This window comes from Spermophilus citellus (genome assembly GCF_964194105.1).
Source record: "Spermophilus citellus genome assembly, chromosome: 6".
Taxonomy (NCBI): Eukaryota; Metazoa; Chordata; class Mammalia; order Rodentia; family Sciuridae; genus Spermophilus; species Spermophilus citellus.
In genome coordinates, this window is record NC_138187.1 from 15,930,591 (window position 1) to 15,947,897 (window position 17,307).

The 17,307-nt window shown below is 44.3% G+C and overlaps 1 protein-coding gene across 1 annotated transcript in view; it reads left to right on the top strand.

Annotated features, from left to right (window-relative positions):
- Positions 1-17,307, top strand: part of OTOA (otoancorin) — an 82,219-nt gene that overhangs the window by 24,898 nt on the left and 40,014 nt on the right. Inside the window, exons 11-18 of the mRNA XM_081298339.1 lie at positions 1,561-1,700; positions 2,967-3,090; positions 5,446-5,661; positions 8,200-8,367; positions 9,127-9,267; positions 11,486-11,544; positions 12,480-12,597; positions 14,536-14,609. Coding sequence (XP_081154465.1) covers positions 1,561-1,700; positions 2,967-3,090; positions 5,446-5,661; positions 8,200-8,367; positions 9,127-9,267; positions 11,486-11,544; positions 12,480-12,597; positions 14,536-14,609 — 1,040 coding nt within the window. The remainder of the gene's footprint in view (positions 1-1,560; positions 1,701-2,966; positions 3,091-5,445; positions 5,662-8,199; positions 8,368-9,126; positions 9,268-11,485; positions 11,545-12,479; positions 12,598-14,535; positions 14,610-17,307) is intronic.

Genomic DNA, 17,307 nt, shown 5'->3' on the forward strand with positions numbered 1-17,307 from the left:
CAGTGACTGGGTTTTATAGAGTGGATTTTTTTTATAGAGTTTATAGTGGAGAAAAGTCCATGTCTGGGGTCACTTAACTCAGTCATCAACCTGTCTCCTGCTGACGTTGACTCAATGACATAAAAACCCCTTGGGGAATCTTGACTCTAGGATGCAACCTCCCAAGAATGTCGTCCATGCAAAGGCCTTCGTAAAGACTTTGGAGCCTGTCTAAAAAAAAAAAAATTTTTTTTTTTGGTACTGGGGTTTGAACCCAGGGGTGCTTTACCACTGAGGTATTCCCCCAGCTAGTTTTATTTTAAGACTTTTTTAAATTTATATTTTAAGTTGCTCATGGCTTCACTAAGTTGCTGAGGCTGGCCTGGAACTTTCGATCCTCCTGCCTCAGCCTCCTGAGTCACTGAGATTACAGATGTGCACCATGGCCTGGCCTATTATTATTTCTTAAATCATAGGTGACGTGACTTTCTACTGGCCATTCAGAGAAGAGTTTGTATCAAATGAGTGGCTAACTAACAATATCTGCTTATTGTGAAGCTAACCCAACAATATCTGCTTATTGTGAAGCCAGCTACAGAATTAAATCCCTCTTTTTTACCTAGGAGGCTGGGAATATTTCAAACACCTCCCAATTTTTATAACCCTCTGTCCTAGGATTAACCCCTCGGGCCCCCATTTACCCTCCCAGCATTGAGAGATTTTTCTAGAAGTAGACTGAGGTTTAATTCTTAGAAATCTGAGCTCTTTGAGGGAATTTCCCAGGTCAGACATCCATTGAAACTTTTCATTACCTAAAAGTATAGAGAAGAAAGGAAAAGGCACGGGACATGCACACTAAGAAGGAATTTTATATGGGCCAAGAGCAGAGTCCACAAGGGAAGGACAACTTTACGAGCCTCTTTTAAACACAATGACTGCATCAGAATAGAGAATGAGAAATCCATTAGAAACACCAGGAGAAAGATCTGAACCCCACGGTCGTAGAACATACAAGAGCACCTTTGGAAATGTAGGCAAAAAGGGAACGAGAATACAGATCATCCAAAAACTATATTTAATAAGGTTGAATATATACGATGCGCCACATTCTGTGTCTTACAAAGAGAACACACATTCTTTTTTCTATCACCTGAAGTCCATCTATAAACTCGCTCACCTGTTACAAAATCTTGATTTCTCAAAGCAGAAAAATTTGTGGACCATCTTCTCTGACCTTAAAACCAATCTAGGAATCAATGTGTCAAAATTAGCTTACAAAGTTCAGCTGCCGGAATGTTAAAGGAATCATTCTTAAATAACAGGTTGGGTTGAGGAGGAAATCAAAGCAGCAGTTATAGACCATGAAGAAATCAGGAGAGGGCTGGGGATGTAGTGCAGGGTCAGAGCACTTGCTAGCATGCAAAGTGCCGGGGGTTTGTTACCTGCATTGCTGGAGGAAGGGGAAAGAAATTGATGACAAATGTCAGCTGCCAATGGTGGTGCACCCAAGTGTCTGGGATGGGGCACAGCGCACTGGGCCCTTCCATGCTCCTCTCTGATCTTCCCGTCTCTGTCCACCAGATTGGGCTGTTCCTTAGCTATGACAATGCCACCAAGCAGCTGGACACGGTCTATGACATCACCCCTGAGCTGGCCCAGGCATTTCTGCAGAGAATCAGCTCCTCCGGCTTTGATGTGAGGAACGCCTCAACCATCCACAGGCAAGGGGTGTGGGTGCTGGGCCCTCTGAGCTTTCTCCCAAGACACAATCTTCTTTTCTCATAGTTAAGCTAAACTTTTTTTCTCAACACACGTTCAAATCCTTTCCCTGGGTCTGGCTGCTTTCCTGTACCCATGTCCGATGTCAGTCTCTCTAGGAGGGTGGAGCCAGGTTGATGGCCATCAACCAGGTGCTCTGGCCATGCTGAGTGGATAGTCTTCCTATGAACCCCAAAGGCATTCATTAAGGAAAGAGAACTCAGTATCCACCAGGACTGCTCGTCACTTGCTATATCTCTCCTTTAACTTTCACAATCATCCTCGTTCCTTCCATTCATCATATTTATTTTGATGTGCTATGATGAACAAAGCAAGTCTCTCATTTATTAAAAGTTCAATGAGGCAGGGCCACCCTGTACAGTAGTACAGAGGGTACACTGCCCAGCTGTATGTAGCAGCCTTACAGAGAAATGAAATAACTTATTGGAGATCAAATATCTGATTAGAATATGGCTTCTAACTTCAGTTGGCCTGAATGTATGCTCTTAACCACTGGATATATTTTTTTTTGAGGGGGTACCAGGGATTGAACTCAGGGGCACTCAACCACTGAGCCACATCCCCAGCCTTGTTTTGTATTTTATTTAGAGACGGGTCTCACTGAGTTGCTTAGTGTCTTGCTTTTGCTGAGGCTGGCTTTGAACTCACAATCCTCCTGCCTCAGCCTCCTGAGCCGCTGGAATTACAGATGTGTGCCACCTTGCCTGGCACCACTGGATATTTTGCTCCCAGTTAGACCAAGATTGAATCCTTCTGCCCTAGACTATTCTGCCTTCTGGTTTTTCTTTCTTTTTCTTCTGAAATCTTTGCATCATCCAGGTAAGTAAACAATAATTTTGGAAGCAGACCTCTCCTTCAGGGTGAATGAACCCCGTATGTCCGTGTGGAGAGCAGGCAGTTCTCAGTGGCTAGTTCAGGAGGTGAGATGACTTAGTTGGATGGATCTAGATAGAAGTCCCAGCTCCCCTATTTGCCTTGGGCAAGTCACTTTATCTGAGTCTCACTTTGCCCATCTATGGGATAGAGCTCTGATGAGAACTTCTACCTGTAGGATTATTGCAATAGATGACTCAGGTAAAGGCTCAGTCCAACACCTGGTGAGCGGTAGCTGCCGGGATCCTGACCCTTTTGGTTTGGACTGGGGTGGGTGTGGTTGCAGCCCCCCCAGCTCTGAGCCCTCTGCTAGTATCCCTCATCTTCTCACGCAGGTTGGGGCTGTTGGTTTGTTTCTACGATGACCTGGAGCTGCTGGACGCCGCCCTGGCCCGAGTCCTCCTTCACCAGATGATCAAGTGCAGCCACCTGTGGGGCTTCCAGGCTGCAGTTCAGAAGGTGCCAGTGGGATGCAAGGCCCTGGGGCTTCTGCCTCTGTTTTACCAGCCAGAGGAATGGGGAGAACAGCCTTGCCTGGTCTTAGAGAGAACACTGGTAGTGTTGTTAACCAGGATCTAAACCCAGCCACTCAAATGGTGTCTCACATCCTGGGATGAACGTAACATGGGAGAGAGTGACATCAAACAGCCTAGGGAAGAACCTTGGAAAGATGGAAATTCAATCAGAGCAGCCACATCCCGCTGGCATGAGCTTGAAGATCACCTGGGGATCTTAAATGCAGATCCTGGTTCAGGAGGTCTGGGGTGGGGCCTGTACGGCTGCATTTCCAATCAACTCCAGGTGACAAGAGCTGCTAGAATGGTTCTTGATGAGTATCAGCCTCTCCAGGTCCACCCCGAGACTCTGAGGTTACCCGCCTGGGATTGGGGTGGTTTCAAAGCTTGCAGGTGATTCCAACCCAGCCAGGATCAAGAACCCTGGGTGGTGGGGTTTTATTTATTGAGCCCCTAGACCAGGCTCAGGACAAATTAGCAAGTGAGGATGGGTTTGTTTCCTCTCTGCTCATCTCTCTTTTCTTTCATCCATTCAGATATCAATCTCTTCACTTCCTTTGGTCCTTTCCAATTTTTGTTATTGAAAATATGGCATGAAAATAATGTTAAAGACATTTTTGATCAAGTCATCAATAATTTTACATAGCTGTTTTTCACACATGATCCTTTTGAAATCTTCAATCCCATTTTTTTTTTTTTTTGGTAGTATTAGGGACTGAACCTAGGGTTGCTCTACCACTGAGTGACATCCCCAACCCTTTATATTTGTATTTTTAAATTTTGTGACAGGGTCTTGCTAAATTGCCCAGGCGGGCCTTGAAATTGTGATCTCCTGCCTCAGCCTCCTGAGTTGCTAGGATTACAGGTGTGGGTGTCTGTGCCCCGCCCCAATCACAGTGGACATGTCACATTAGATCATCAGTCTTGGTCAATGCATACTTTTCAAGGAAAAGAAATCCTCAAGCAAACTCCAACAAAAATAAGAATCAATGTATTTTATATCCACAGGGATAATTGTGGCAGCCCTGATGAAAAAGAAAGTCAAATACATTTAGATATGGAGGAACACTTTGGGATCACTTAACTCTGTAGTTTTCAAACTTAAGGGTGCATCAGAATTAGTGGGCAGGCTTGTTAAAGTACAGGTGGCTGGGCCCGATGCCCAGAGTCTGATTTGGCAGGTCTGGGATGGAACTTGTTTCTAATAAATTCCCCCAAGCTGCGGCTGCTGGCCAAGGACCACACTTAGAGAACCACTTCTAGGGAATGGGGACCTGCTAAAATTGAGAGAATCCAGGCACAGCCACGGAGGGTCCTTCTACTTCACTCTTCTGCCCCCCAGTGGCCATTTTAATATTGCATGGACCAGTCTCGTGCACCTGTTGGAAATGGACATATTGTTGTAATAAATTCTGGTGTTAAAATCTGCACGGCTCTCATTTTCTGGCACGGAGGTTTTGCTACAGTCGGCGAGTTTCCTTACCAGAAGCAATTGAGACACACATGCAACTATAACTAGGCAGGCATATTGTAATAATATAATTATCAAAATGATCACAGACATGTACAAAGATGTACAAGATATAATTTTAAGTGAAAAACATAGAACAGAAAATTATACTTCTGTTCATATTGTAGCTCTGTAAAAACTCCATGCTGTCTTTATAAAGGCACAGGGAGACTTGGAAGGATATAGACCCAACTACTAATCATAGTTTCTCACCTTTCTTTCTTTTTCTGGTGCCGAGGATTGAACCCAGAGCCTTGTGTTCTTTGTACAAGTGCTCTACCACTGAGCCACTGGGTCACTCCAGCCTCAGATTTATTTTTAAGAGGTAGGATTTTTAGACCACTTGAACTTTCTTGTACTGTTGAGAATTATTTGGACAAAGATTATCTATCATCATGAAAAAGGCCCCAGATAGTTTACAAAAGAAAAACAGCCATATATATATATGGACACAGAGTTCAAGGTCAGAAAAGGAAAATAAAATCTACAAGAATGCGGTGGAATTGTAAGGGAGCAAAATTCCTTTCTGCTATGCTTTCAGGTTGATTTACTAACACATTAATATTCAAATGAAGCCCAATTTGAATTTCCAGCACATGAAAGCCACTGCCTGTGGAGGTGGATGGGGGGGGACTGTGTCACTGGACAAGGCAGGAGTCTCTTTTCCTCCTGGTCTCTGGTACAGAGGCTTAGATGGGGCAGGATGGACTCTGTATGCCCAGGACGTAGTCAGAGGGAGACACTGCCCTGCTTGATGTCCAAGCTCATCTCAGACTGCTCTCCTTCTAGCTCAAAGCTGACCTCCTGGGTATTGCCACCGAGAACCGAACCCTCAACGAGACCCTGGGCTCTTTGTCGGATGCAGTCGTGGGTTTGACCTGCAGTCAGCTGGAATCCCTCTCCCCGGAGGCCGTGCACAGTGCCATCGCCACCCTCAACCAGGTCTTAGGCTGGGCCAAGAGCCAGGTCATCATCTTGTCTGCCAAATACTCAGCCCATGAAAAGGTGAGCTGGAACTTTTAACTTTTCCGGAGTGACCTAAGACCCAAGAACTAGTGTATTTATCAGCTCAGGCCGCCATAACAAAACACCAGAGTCCAGGGGACATAAAAAAACACAAATTCAGTCTGGAAGCTGGAAAGTCCAAGGTCAAGGTGTAGGCAAGGTAGTTTTTATTCTGAGGCCTCTTCTCTTGGCTTGTGGGTAGCTGCCATCTTGCCATGTGCTCACACGAGTTCCATGACAGCAAGCTCTTTGGTGTGCCTTTTTTTTTTTTTTTTTTTTTTGGGTGGTACTGGGGATTGAATTCAGGGCCTCACACATGCTAGGCAGGTGCTCTACCACTGAGCTACACCCCTAGTGCTCTGGCATCCTTTCTATAAGGGCACTAATCCCATTGGTCCAGGGCCCCACCTAACTCTATCTCACCTAATCCTAGTTACCACCCAAGGCCCAACCACTCAATACCATCACGTTGCGGGTTATGGCTTCAACATACGAATTTTGTGGGGACTCATTCTGCCCATAACAGCCAGTTATGTATACACAGCAGGAACAATCAATCCGTGAGAATCCTCAGGAGGTCTCCCTAGGGCGGAATCCTCACTGTGCCCCTTACTAACAAAGAGTGTGACATTGGTCAGTTGCCTAACTTTGCCTTGCCTCAGTTTCTTTACTTGTAAAACGGGGATAACGTAGAGCCTACCCCACCTCATTGCTACAAATGTTAATTGATGTGACCCACATACAGATGTCTGAACATCAGGTGACATAATGGAGCATGAACTCTGTGAGTTAGTGATCACCGAGTTGTTGATCCTCATCCTGGGATTGGGGATGAAGTTATTTTATTCTAGCTTTGGGCTGCAGAGAAGGGCGGTCAGGGCAGGAAGTCTTAGCCATGTTCTAGCTGGGGATGGAAAGTGTGGATCTTTTTTTTTTTTCTGTATTTTTTGATGCATTATAGTCAGACATAATGGTGGGATTCATCGTTACACATTTGTATGTGCACACAGCATAACTATAATTTGGCCAATATGATTCTCCAGGATTTCTCCCTTCTCTCCCCTCCTCCCTCTCCCTGGTCCTTTTCCGCTACTGATCTCCCTTCCATTTTCATGAGATCCACCCTCCATCTTTCTTTTCCTTTCCTCTCTAGTTTCCCACATATGAAAGAAAACATATAACCCTTGACTTTCTGAGTTTGGCTTATTTTATTTAAGTTTCTCAAGTTCCATCCATTTTCCTGCAAATGATATAATTTCATTCTTCTTTATCCCTGAATAAAATTCCACTGTGTATATAGACCACATTTTCTCTATCCATTCATCCAATGATGGACGCCTAGGCTGGCTCCATAGTAGGGTTGTTGTGAATTGGACTGCTCTAAACATGGCTGTGCTTGTATGTCTACAGTACGCGGACCTCACTCCACAAATGGAACTTTCTTGGGGGGTGGGTAGGAGTAATTAGTCTCCCTGTGCTGGGTCCAGTTGAAAGGGCTTCAGACTCTAGAGACTTTTAGAGAACTTGAAAGGTCTTGCTTTCTTTGGAGACAGTAAGAAACTCTCCTCTCCACAGAGAATAATTGAAGGAAAAAGGTATGTCTCTGATTATTTGGAAAATCATCTGCTAGGCTTGCTGGAAAGGAGGGGAGGAGGCACACATGATTTCTGGTAGGATGGGTAGATCCATCATATTTCCCGTCAAACATCAGATTTATATCTTGAAATTTTTTTATTCCCACTCAAAACTTCTGCCCAGAGATTTGACGAGCATGGGGATTTGGCAAGGCAGATGCCTGTCCAGTGACAAGAGAATTGTCTCCAGCTCCTGTGAGTGGGGGCGGGGACTGGGTAACACTGAGAACTCCTGCCTCTGGGGAGGCTGATCCTCTGCTCTTAATAATTGTGCCCAGGTAGAATGTGAGCCCTGTGTTATCTATGTTCATATTGTTTTGTTTAAAAAAAAATCCAGAAGTTCAAATCTGAATGCATATGGGAGTTCTTCCTATAAATTTAAAGAAACTAGAAACAATTTTTAAATGTTGTCAATTAGTTCAAATTAAGCACACACACATAGCCCATTCATTTGTTCCATGTGCTTAAATAGCATAGTAATTCCCCTAGTGTAGCCCTGATCATGTGCCTTGTGTTTTTTTTTTTTAAATTAACTAACTAATTAAAGTTTTTGTGGTACTGAGATTGAACCCAGGGGCACTTTACCACTGAGCTTTTTAAATTTTTATTTTGAGACTGGGTCTTGCTAAGTTGCTGAGGCTGGCCTCGAACCTGCGATCCTCCTGCTGCAGCCCACCAAGTTGCTGGGATTGCAGGTGTGCTCCACTCCAGCTGCCTTGGGTTTGGATAGTTGATACTCTTTCTGGGTAGAAAGGGGGGCAGTCTCTGATCACAGCATGTGTCTTGCTCGCCGTGTGTCCCATGGGGTTGCCCATTCATACCTGGCATGCAGAAGGGATGGGTGAGCATCTGGGAGAGGAGAGGCCAGAGCGGCGCCTCACCCTGGTGGCGGGTCCTCTACCAGGTGCTGTCCTTCTACAATGTCAGCCAGCTGGGTGTGCTGCTGGCAGGGGTGGCCACCCAGGACTTCTACAGCATGGACCGCAAAGACCTCCTGCAGGTCCTGAGAAGCAGCATCTCCCAGCACCTGTCTGATTTGTCGCCTGCCCAGCAGCAAGGTGTCCTGAGCAAGGTGAGGTGAAGACAGGTGGCTGCTCCCCTGTCAGGTGGCTCACAGAGGATGTGGTTTTGGGGTTTTGCGAGTGGGCTGTGACTGGGCCCTCCCTTCAGGGCTGAGATTATCTCATTCACTGGTGTCCAGGGTAGTTCTGAGCCCAGAAGATGCCTTCTCCTGATGGCTCTCCTCCCTCCTTCCTAGACAGGGCTCTGCTGGCCACGCTATAGTTCTCTCCAGACCCTTGCTCTCCCTCGCCTGTCTAATCCAGAAAACATTTTTAAAGCCAGGTTTCTTGATCTAATAATGTGTTTAAAAATTGGTTTTCCAAGCCTAAAAACGATGCCTGAAGTTCAGAGTGCTTCTGAAAGCCCTTTCCATGGTCCAAAGTCAAGTTGTTATGCCTTTCTCAATTGGAGGAGGTCTCCAGAGGGTTTTCTGGGTTTCCATCTTGCACTAAAGACCTTCACGTCCAGTTGCAAAATCTGTTAAGAAACCCCTCCCCCTTGCAGATAGCAGTAGCATGCCTGGTTAAAATAAAGAGTGGATTCTGGAATAACCCCAACTTGGACTTGAATGTCACTTACCCACTTTCCACCAATCACTTCTAAGCCTCAGTCTTCCTACCTGTAAATGGGATTAATGGAAGTCCCTGCTTCATAGGGTTGCTAGCAGATCTGATGGATTTTTTTTTTTCCCACGAAGCCATATCTAGTTCGTACCCAAATCTCAGGCACTTCTTATAAGGTCATTCCTCTTTCTTCTCACTTTGGGCAGATGATTGAAGTAGGCGACACCACCTCAGGCATTGTGGAGATACAAGGGTCTTTCTTTAAGGAAGTGTCTCTCTTTGATTTACGGAGGGTATCCCATTTCAACTCTTCAATCCTGAAGGAGAAGGAGCTTCGAAGGAGCCAGGTACCATATTTCACCACATAATCATCACCACCATATAATATTGTCATACTTTATTTTTTTTCAGCCCCCAAATTGATTTATAACCTTTTATCATGTAATCATTGCATGGTATAATTCTGTTCCTTGTGCTGCTTAAAAGGTGAACAGAGCAGCAGGGTATCCACCAGGGGCATATGGATGCACATTTGTCTTCCAGCGCACTGTGAGCCACAAACCCTGAATTCTCAGTGCATTACATTGTCAGTACCTTTCCAAAAGCTGACTTGCATGGTTCATTTAAAGCCCCGTAGTACTAAACACACAAAAGTTGCATACAGTCAACATATTTTGCACAAGTGGTGTTGAGGCTGGCGAGTCAGGTAACAAAACTAGCGTTAGTGGCACAGAATCTCTGGATACAGGATTAAAGTTTGTAAGCCCCAACTTTGCAACATGGTAGTCAATTTTCTCAAAGTGTACTATTTCAACTAGCATGCACCAATCAGTAGCAACTAATGCGTTATCTTTTTCAGGTTGGAAAAAATGTTCACTGATTGGTCACCAAGAAATGATGTGTGTTGATTTGGCCTATCCCATTTTACTGTCTATTCATGAGTATTCTGTGCATCCAAATCTTGCACCAAAGACAATTTAGTAATAAATGATTTCTCAATAACACCAGCACTGCTTTCTTAAAAAGCTTCCCATAAAGATTATGCCTCACTTTTTGGGCAAAATAAATAAATAAATAAATAAAGTTGGCATCAAAACCTGTTATGATCATGCAGTAGAACGTGTTATGGCCACAATCCCTGCAGCTCGATCCTGTATTTCTGACTCTCTGTCTTGTGGGAGTATTCTTTAATTTGGCAAAAGCAATTTATTTCTGTGGGATTCAACCCTGGAGGCAGAATAGTGTAGTGTTAAGAAGTGAGACAAGATCTGGATCCCATTTATTTTATTAGCTTTGGGGAAACTACTTCTCCCTACATGGCCTCAGTCTTCCCATGTGCAAAATGTGGGTAATTTCTCATAAGGATCAGTGACACACGTCTCATGGCTCACAAGCATGGGCTGTAAATATTAGCAGATTGTATGTTTATTATATACTGTGAGCTCTGAGACCAGGAGGGCAGGATGGCATTATTGAGGTTGAGGTATAGTTGTAGGACTTTCTCTGACTTCCTGCTCACTCACTCCTGATATTGAGCACATGTCGGGTGCTGCTCACAGCCCTGGGAGTACAGAAGTGAACAAAACAGACCAAAATCCCCATCTGTCCTGGGGAATCTTGCTCACATGTTTGGATGATATTATGGTGACCAATTGCTATGTATCCAACAGCTGCCAAATTCAGTGGTCAGGACCACTCATTCTATTTTGGAAAATACATCTTGCTGCAGGTACTTCAAGATATATATATATATTTTTTTTCCCCAGCAATGGGTTGATGGAGTTGTTATTTCCTGAGATGGGGAGGATGGTAGGAGAGTCCCGGAAGCTGACCTTGTGCCCTTGGAAGTCTCTGGGACACCACACACACACACACACACACACACACACACACACACACCCGGAACTTTCCTCCACCCCTGCTCCTTTTGCCCGGGCCTTTAGGATACTTTAAGATCCTTAGCTACTGTGTCACAGAAGCCCCATTTGACGCTAGCTCATAATTTACTCTGTTTGGGGAATTATGCTCAAAGTTTCAGAGTCTATAAAATAGACAAATGTCATACTTGATCCTGTCTGCGAGTTAGGTATTCTGTAAAATTACATTCCTTAAAACAAATGTCTCCCCTGCCTGCTCAGTGTTGCTCTCCTGGAGTGCTCATCTGGGAGGGTTTCAGGCAAGTGTGTGCTGCCTGCAGTTCTTTATTGATGGCTCTTTCTAGCCGGTGCTGGTCTATTCATTTGCTTTTGTTCTGGGATACCCTGTGCTCAGGACTAGCAGGTGGGCATGCAAAAAGAGGCCACAGAGAGTCCTCCACAGGTCTGTGGCCTCCCTCTGCATAGGAAGTCATTCTCCAGCCCTGCTCCTGATTCACCCTTTAAAGCTCAGGCTCTGGATTACTCTGACACCCTTTCAAACCCCTGCTTGGCCACTTAGCAGTTGTATGGTCCTGGATTAGCAACCCGTTGGGCCTCCTTTGCCCATCTGTGCGATGGGCAGAGTGCCCTCCCTACAGGGCCTCGCAGTCCTGGGCTCCATCAGTGATGTCAATCTCTCTTCCCTCAGGCCTTGTTCCTGTACGAGCTCCTGTTAAGGACAACTGGAAGGCCTGAGGAGCTCCTGAGGTAGGGACGAAGCCCAGGGCTGGGAGCCCCTGGGAGCTTCCTGCTGAGGAGCTGACTTTCCCAGGAAGGAGGGTTGGACAGTGACGTCTGTAGCTTGGGTCACATGGAACCTGCCTTTCTTTTTTTTTTTTTTTTGGTCCTTTTAAATTATATATGACAGTGGAATATATTTTGGCATATTATACATACGTGGAGTAAAACGTGTTCTAACTGGGATCCCAATCTTGTGGTTAAACATGATGCAAAGTTACTCTGGTGCAGTATTCAAATACAAGGCTAGGAAAGTTATGTCCTATTAATTCTATGTCCATAGAATTTCCAAATTCTATGTCCTAGAATTAATAGGACATAACTGTTTCCTCTCCCCTCCCTTCCCTTTCTTTCCCTATGTCTAATCCAGTGGATTTCTATTTTTCTTCTCTCTACCCTCCCTTGATGTGAGTTAACATCCACATATCAGAGAGAACATTCAGCCTTTGTTTTCTTGGGATTGGCTTATTTCACTTAGCATGATATTCTCCAGTTCCATCCATTTACTGGCAAATGCCATAATTTAATTCTTCTTTAAGGCTGAGTAATATCCATTGTGCATATGTACCACATTTAAAAAAATTCATTCATCTGTTGAAGGGCACCTATGCTGGTTCCATAGCTTAGCTATTATGAATTGAGCTGCTATAAACATTGATGTGGCTATGTCAGTGTAGTAGGCTGATTTTAAGTCCTCTGGTATCAAGTGAGGAGTGTGATAGCTGGGTCAAATGGTGGTTCCATTCCAAGTTTTCTGAGAACTATTGATACTACTTTCCTGAATGGTTGCACCAATTTGCAGTCCCACCAGCAATGTCACACCTTTCTCCCCACATCCTTGCCAACATTTATTGGAACCTGCCTTCTCTTGCTCCTTCTTCTCTATGTCCCTGTTTCGTTTCTAGTGTTGGACAGCTGATCAAAGGCATGACCTGTTCACACATTGATCACCTGAGCGCCGACTCCTTCCTGGCCCATTTCCGGTATTTTGAGAACAACCTTTCCCTTCTTTCACTGGATCAGGTAACTGCTGAAGATTGGTTCTGCTTCTAATTCTCTCTCCATCCCCCAATCACTGGGCACAGGTTGATGGTGGCATCTAAAGATGTTAATGCCAAAATTATTCAGGTGCAAGCAATGACTTGGTGCCAGATATTGAGCCAGGTTTTCTCCAGTTTCCTTTTTGAAAACTCCAAATAATAACCCAAAGTTTCCAGTTGGTTAGTCCATACTCAAATGTGAACCTTAAAATGTGTTTGGAAGGTAGATGCTTTTGCATGTTCATGGTCATGGTCTCCTGGGACCAGAGGCAATCCCTCGTCTAACATTCTTGTCTTCCAAAGAGATCTATAAAAGGGAAATAATGCTCTGAGTATTTTCTTTTTCATTTTCTAAAAGGTCATGGAGACTCTGTAACCCCTTGGGGAGACTAACGGCAGTAACTGACTTTTCACAGTAGCTAAGTTAGTAGCAACTGGCCTTGGGGACAGAGTGTAGGCTTTGAGTGTAAACTGTTGGCTGCAGAGAGTCCCAGGAGAGACAGCCAGTGAATACATAAAGCATCTTCTCAACTTTGGCCTTGGGTTTTATATCCAAATTAAAAATTTCCAAACAGTGCATTCTCTCCCTACAGAATTGGGAAGCATGAAGCTTGGCGCATAATCCTCTGAGATCATTAGAGGAATATGCAAAGTTTTAATGAAGCCCTGGCATGCCCTTAGAGTCTTTATTCCACCAGTGGCTCTCAAACGGGAGCTTGGATCAGTAGGAGCTTGTATCCGCATTGCCTCGAAGGTTTGTTAAAATCCAGATGAGGCGCTGGGGTGTGGCTCATTAGTGGAGCATGTGCCTTGCATGCAAGGCCCTGGGTTCCATGTACAGCTCCACACACATACACACAAAAGACTGTGAGTCACTCCTAGAGTTAACTATATCGCAGGTCTTGGGTGAAGCCTGAGAATCTGCCTTTCTAATTAGTTCCTTGGTGAGAACCATCAAACCATATTGAAAGTCCTGCTCAGACAGGGAAGCCATGAGGAAATGGGTGGAGATGTCAGGAAGACCCAGCATGTTCCAGCAGTTGCCCAATGAGATGCTTCTTATCCCAGCTCCCAGGACCTTCAAATGCTGGTTAATTAGAAACTTTGCCCTTATTGTTTACATTTTTGTTGAAAATTATTTTATGAAATCCAAACAATACAGAGGAAGTAAAATTCTCCTAATTTGCCTGAGAGGAGTGGTGCAGGATAGGGTGCTATTCTGCCCCCAAGGCCCTTGTGGCCGTATCTGGAGGCACTTTTGGCCATCACAGCTGGGGAGGTGGGATTCTCCTGGCATGTAGTGGGTGGAGGCCAAGGATCCCGCTGAACACCCCGCAGGGCACAGCCCCCACAACCAAGAGGTACATGGTCCAACATGTCAATAGCCTGAGGTGAGCAACCACAAGTAGGTACAGGGAAAAAAACTTGCACATTGATTTTGAGAGGTTTTTTTTTTAAGTGTATTAAGCATATTTGTTTGTAATATGAAAAACGAATGAGCATATATTATCCATACTATTCTATAGGTATGTGTACATATATGTTTGTGTACATACATGTGTAGAAATCATATAATATGTGTACGTATGTTATATATTATAATACATATAATAGAATTCTATTGTCTGAACATACCATAACGTATTTAGCCAACTCCCTACTGAATGACCTTAAGGTCATAGCTCACTTTGCAATTATACCAAGAACTGTGAGGAGTGTGTTCTCACACTTCAGGGTTTGTGTTCACCGCAGTTTCCTCATCCATAACATGGGCACAATAGTGGTGTCTGCATTGTAGGGTCCTCCACTACCTAAGTGGACATGGATATAGCACTTAGAATGGTGTCCAGCACGCAGACTGGGCCATCTGTGTTTGCTCTTATTATTATTGGATCAAATTCTTGAACCACTAATCTTTCAGGTTAATTGTTTGGCGTGGAAGTACTGGGAAGTTTCCCGACCATCCATGCCTCCTTTCCTGTTGGCTGCACTCCCGTAAGTCACCACGGCTCCTACTCTTTCTGGCTCAGCAGTAAGATGGGTATGTGTCGGAGAATCACCTGGGCCCAAGTGACTCTCTCCCCCTGAGTTTTCTTGAGGAAAAGAGGGAGCAAGGAGAGTGTCTTTCACAGCTAAGCCCTGGAGAAGCAGGAATTAAACTCTGAGCCCCACACAGAAATGTTAGACAGATGCTTTTGCTTTTTCTTTCATTTAAAAACCAAAGAGAAAGCGTCTTAAGCCTGAATAAATACCAGTGAAGCAGGCCTCATCTGGGCTGGCCTGACAGCTATGTCCAGGCCCCAGGGGAATTAGGCTTATAAGCAGTGGGGACTTCCTGCTTTTCAAACATGGTCTGGACACTGTTTCTCTCATCTTCTCCTTTGTTATTTCCCTCTACTTTCTTTTGCTGTTTTTGTACTCATTCATTCAAAAAAATACTGAGTGTTTGCCAGGTGTGGTGGCTCACGCCTGTAATCTCAGCAGCTCGGGAGGCTGAGTCAGGAGGATCGAAAGTTCAAAGCCAGCCTCAGCAAAAGTGAGGTGCTAAGCAACTCTGTGACCCTGTCTCTAAATAAAATACAAACTGGGCTGGGGATGTGGCTCAGTTATTGAGTGCCCCTGAGTTTGATCCCCAGTACCTACCCACCCCCCCAAAAAAACTCTAACACTGAGTACTTACTGTACGGGTTCTCAATGATAGCTAAATATTCTCTTTTTAAGAGCTTACAATCTTATGGGAACAGTAGACAAATATGAAGTCAATTATAATATTAAGTTGATATTTGGTTGAAATTGACAGAACCTAACTCAAATTGACTCAGGCAATAACAGAGAATTTTTAGTTCAGGCAACTGAAAATTATAAAGATGAACTTCAGGCATGGCTGAATCTAGAGGCTCAAATGATGTCATCTGTCTCTTGGTTCAGTTTTCCTCTGTTGACTTAACTGTCAGGCAAGTTCTTTCTCTTCTGCAGCCCCTGAAGGTTCAAAGTTACATTTTCCTGGCATCATTGTTGGGGGAAAAGAGAACAACTTTCTATTCCCATCATTCTCAATAAAAGTCTTGGGTTTGACTGTCATTGGACTTATTAGGGCCAATTGTTCTCCTTAAGTCAACCAGGCTTAGGTCCCTTGAACTGGGGGTGAATCACAAGGACTTAGAATGAAAAGGATAGTTTCCCAAGAAAGCCAGGTGTTGTTAGTATTATGGGGAGACGCCTCAGAAAGCACTCTAAGTTGGAATTTCAAATCAAAAGAGAGCTTTATTTACCTGGCCAGGGACTGACACCCACCCCAGAGACTCAGGGTCTGTGGGAGGATAGCAGCTTCCTGGTTCATCTGAAGAGAATATAAGCACAAAAACTACACTCAGTGACTTGCTTATTGTCATGTAAGCTAGCCAATCACAGAAGTTAAAACATTGATAAGTGGGACCTGTGGGCTCTAGGCAGGACTGGAATTTTCCAGTCAGCAAGCAAGCAAGCAAGCAATAAACAGAAGCTGACATAGCATTAGTTCTGCAATTCAGCTGACCACAGTCCCGGGTTCAAGCAGGTGCTAGACAGTCATATCTTGAACTTGGGTGGGGTCAGCTGGGTGAGAAAGTTTAAGACAGACACTCCAGACACAGGCACAGGGATGTCCTGTCCAGTGCAGATGAGGCTAGAAAGCACTTCAAGGAACACATGGTGCATAGCTGCAGAGCAGGTGGAGAGAGAAGGTAGAGAAGCAAGGGGCGTCAGAATGTATGACCCCTTATTGTTTCATTTGTATTCTGGGAGCAGCCACCAGATTTATGCTTCAAAAAGATCATCACCATCACCCAGGGTGGACCACGGGCCTGAGTGGCAGGAGGAAGGCAGGAGAAGGTTATTTCAGTCATACAGATCTGCACGTAGACTCCCCTACATCTCCACGTCCTGGCTCCAGCAGGGGCTCCTCTGCCTCCCCAGCATTGTTCTCTATATTATAGAGCCACCATATTTTCTTCTTATATTTAATCATTAGCTGAAATGACCTGTTTTCTTTCTGTTAAACCTGTTTTGTTCCTGTGTTTCTGCCCTCACCTAGAACTAAGCATCATGAAGTTCATTGCTATATCTAGTGACCAGTGATAATACATGGCATGCAGTATGCTCTGTAGAAACTGCTGAATGAATGAAGAAGAAATAAGGAAATAAAGAGGACTGGGGATGGAAAGACAAGAACAGATTGGAATAATATTAAGAATGGAGCAATGACAGGTTGGGAATAAAAGGAAAAGGATCCTGGGGTAGCACAGAGGAGGAGGAAGATGTTGGGTCTTTTTTTCATCATTCCCGTTACAGAGAAATTTTTAATTTTTCTTTAATGAGAGAAGTGATATATTAAAGAAAAGTATTTTACTGAGTATGATTGAGCTTTGGTGAGCTATAAATCATTCTAACAACTGCGATTTTTCCCTGATCTATGGTCAAGGGCTCAGGGGAGGAGATGATAGGATGGGGGCCATTTCTCTCTTTTCATTCTCTCTTGTCTGTATTCCTTACTTTCTGTTATATTCTATCCCTTCTTTGTCTCTTACTTTTACATTTTCCTTTCTCTTCATTTCCCCTCAGCCAGTCTTTCATTCAATAAATATTTATGGAGAATCCATTCTCTGATCAGTGTTGATGGGGAATAGAAGAGAAGCATGATGGGAAGTCTGTTTCC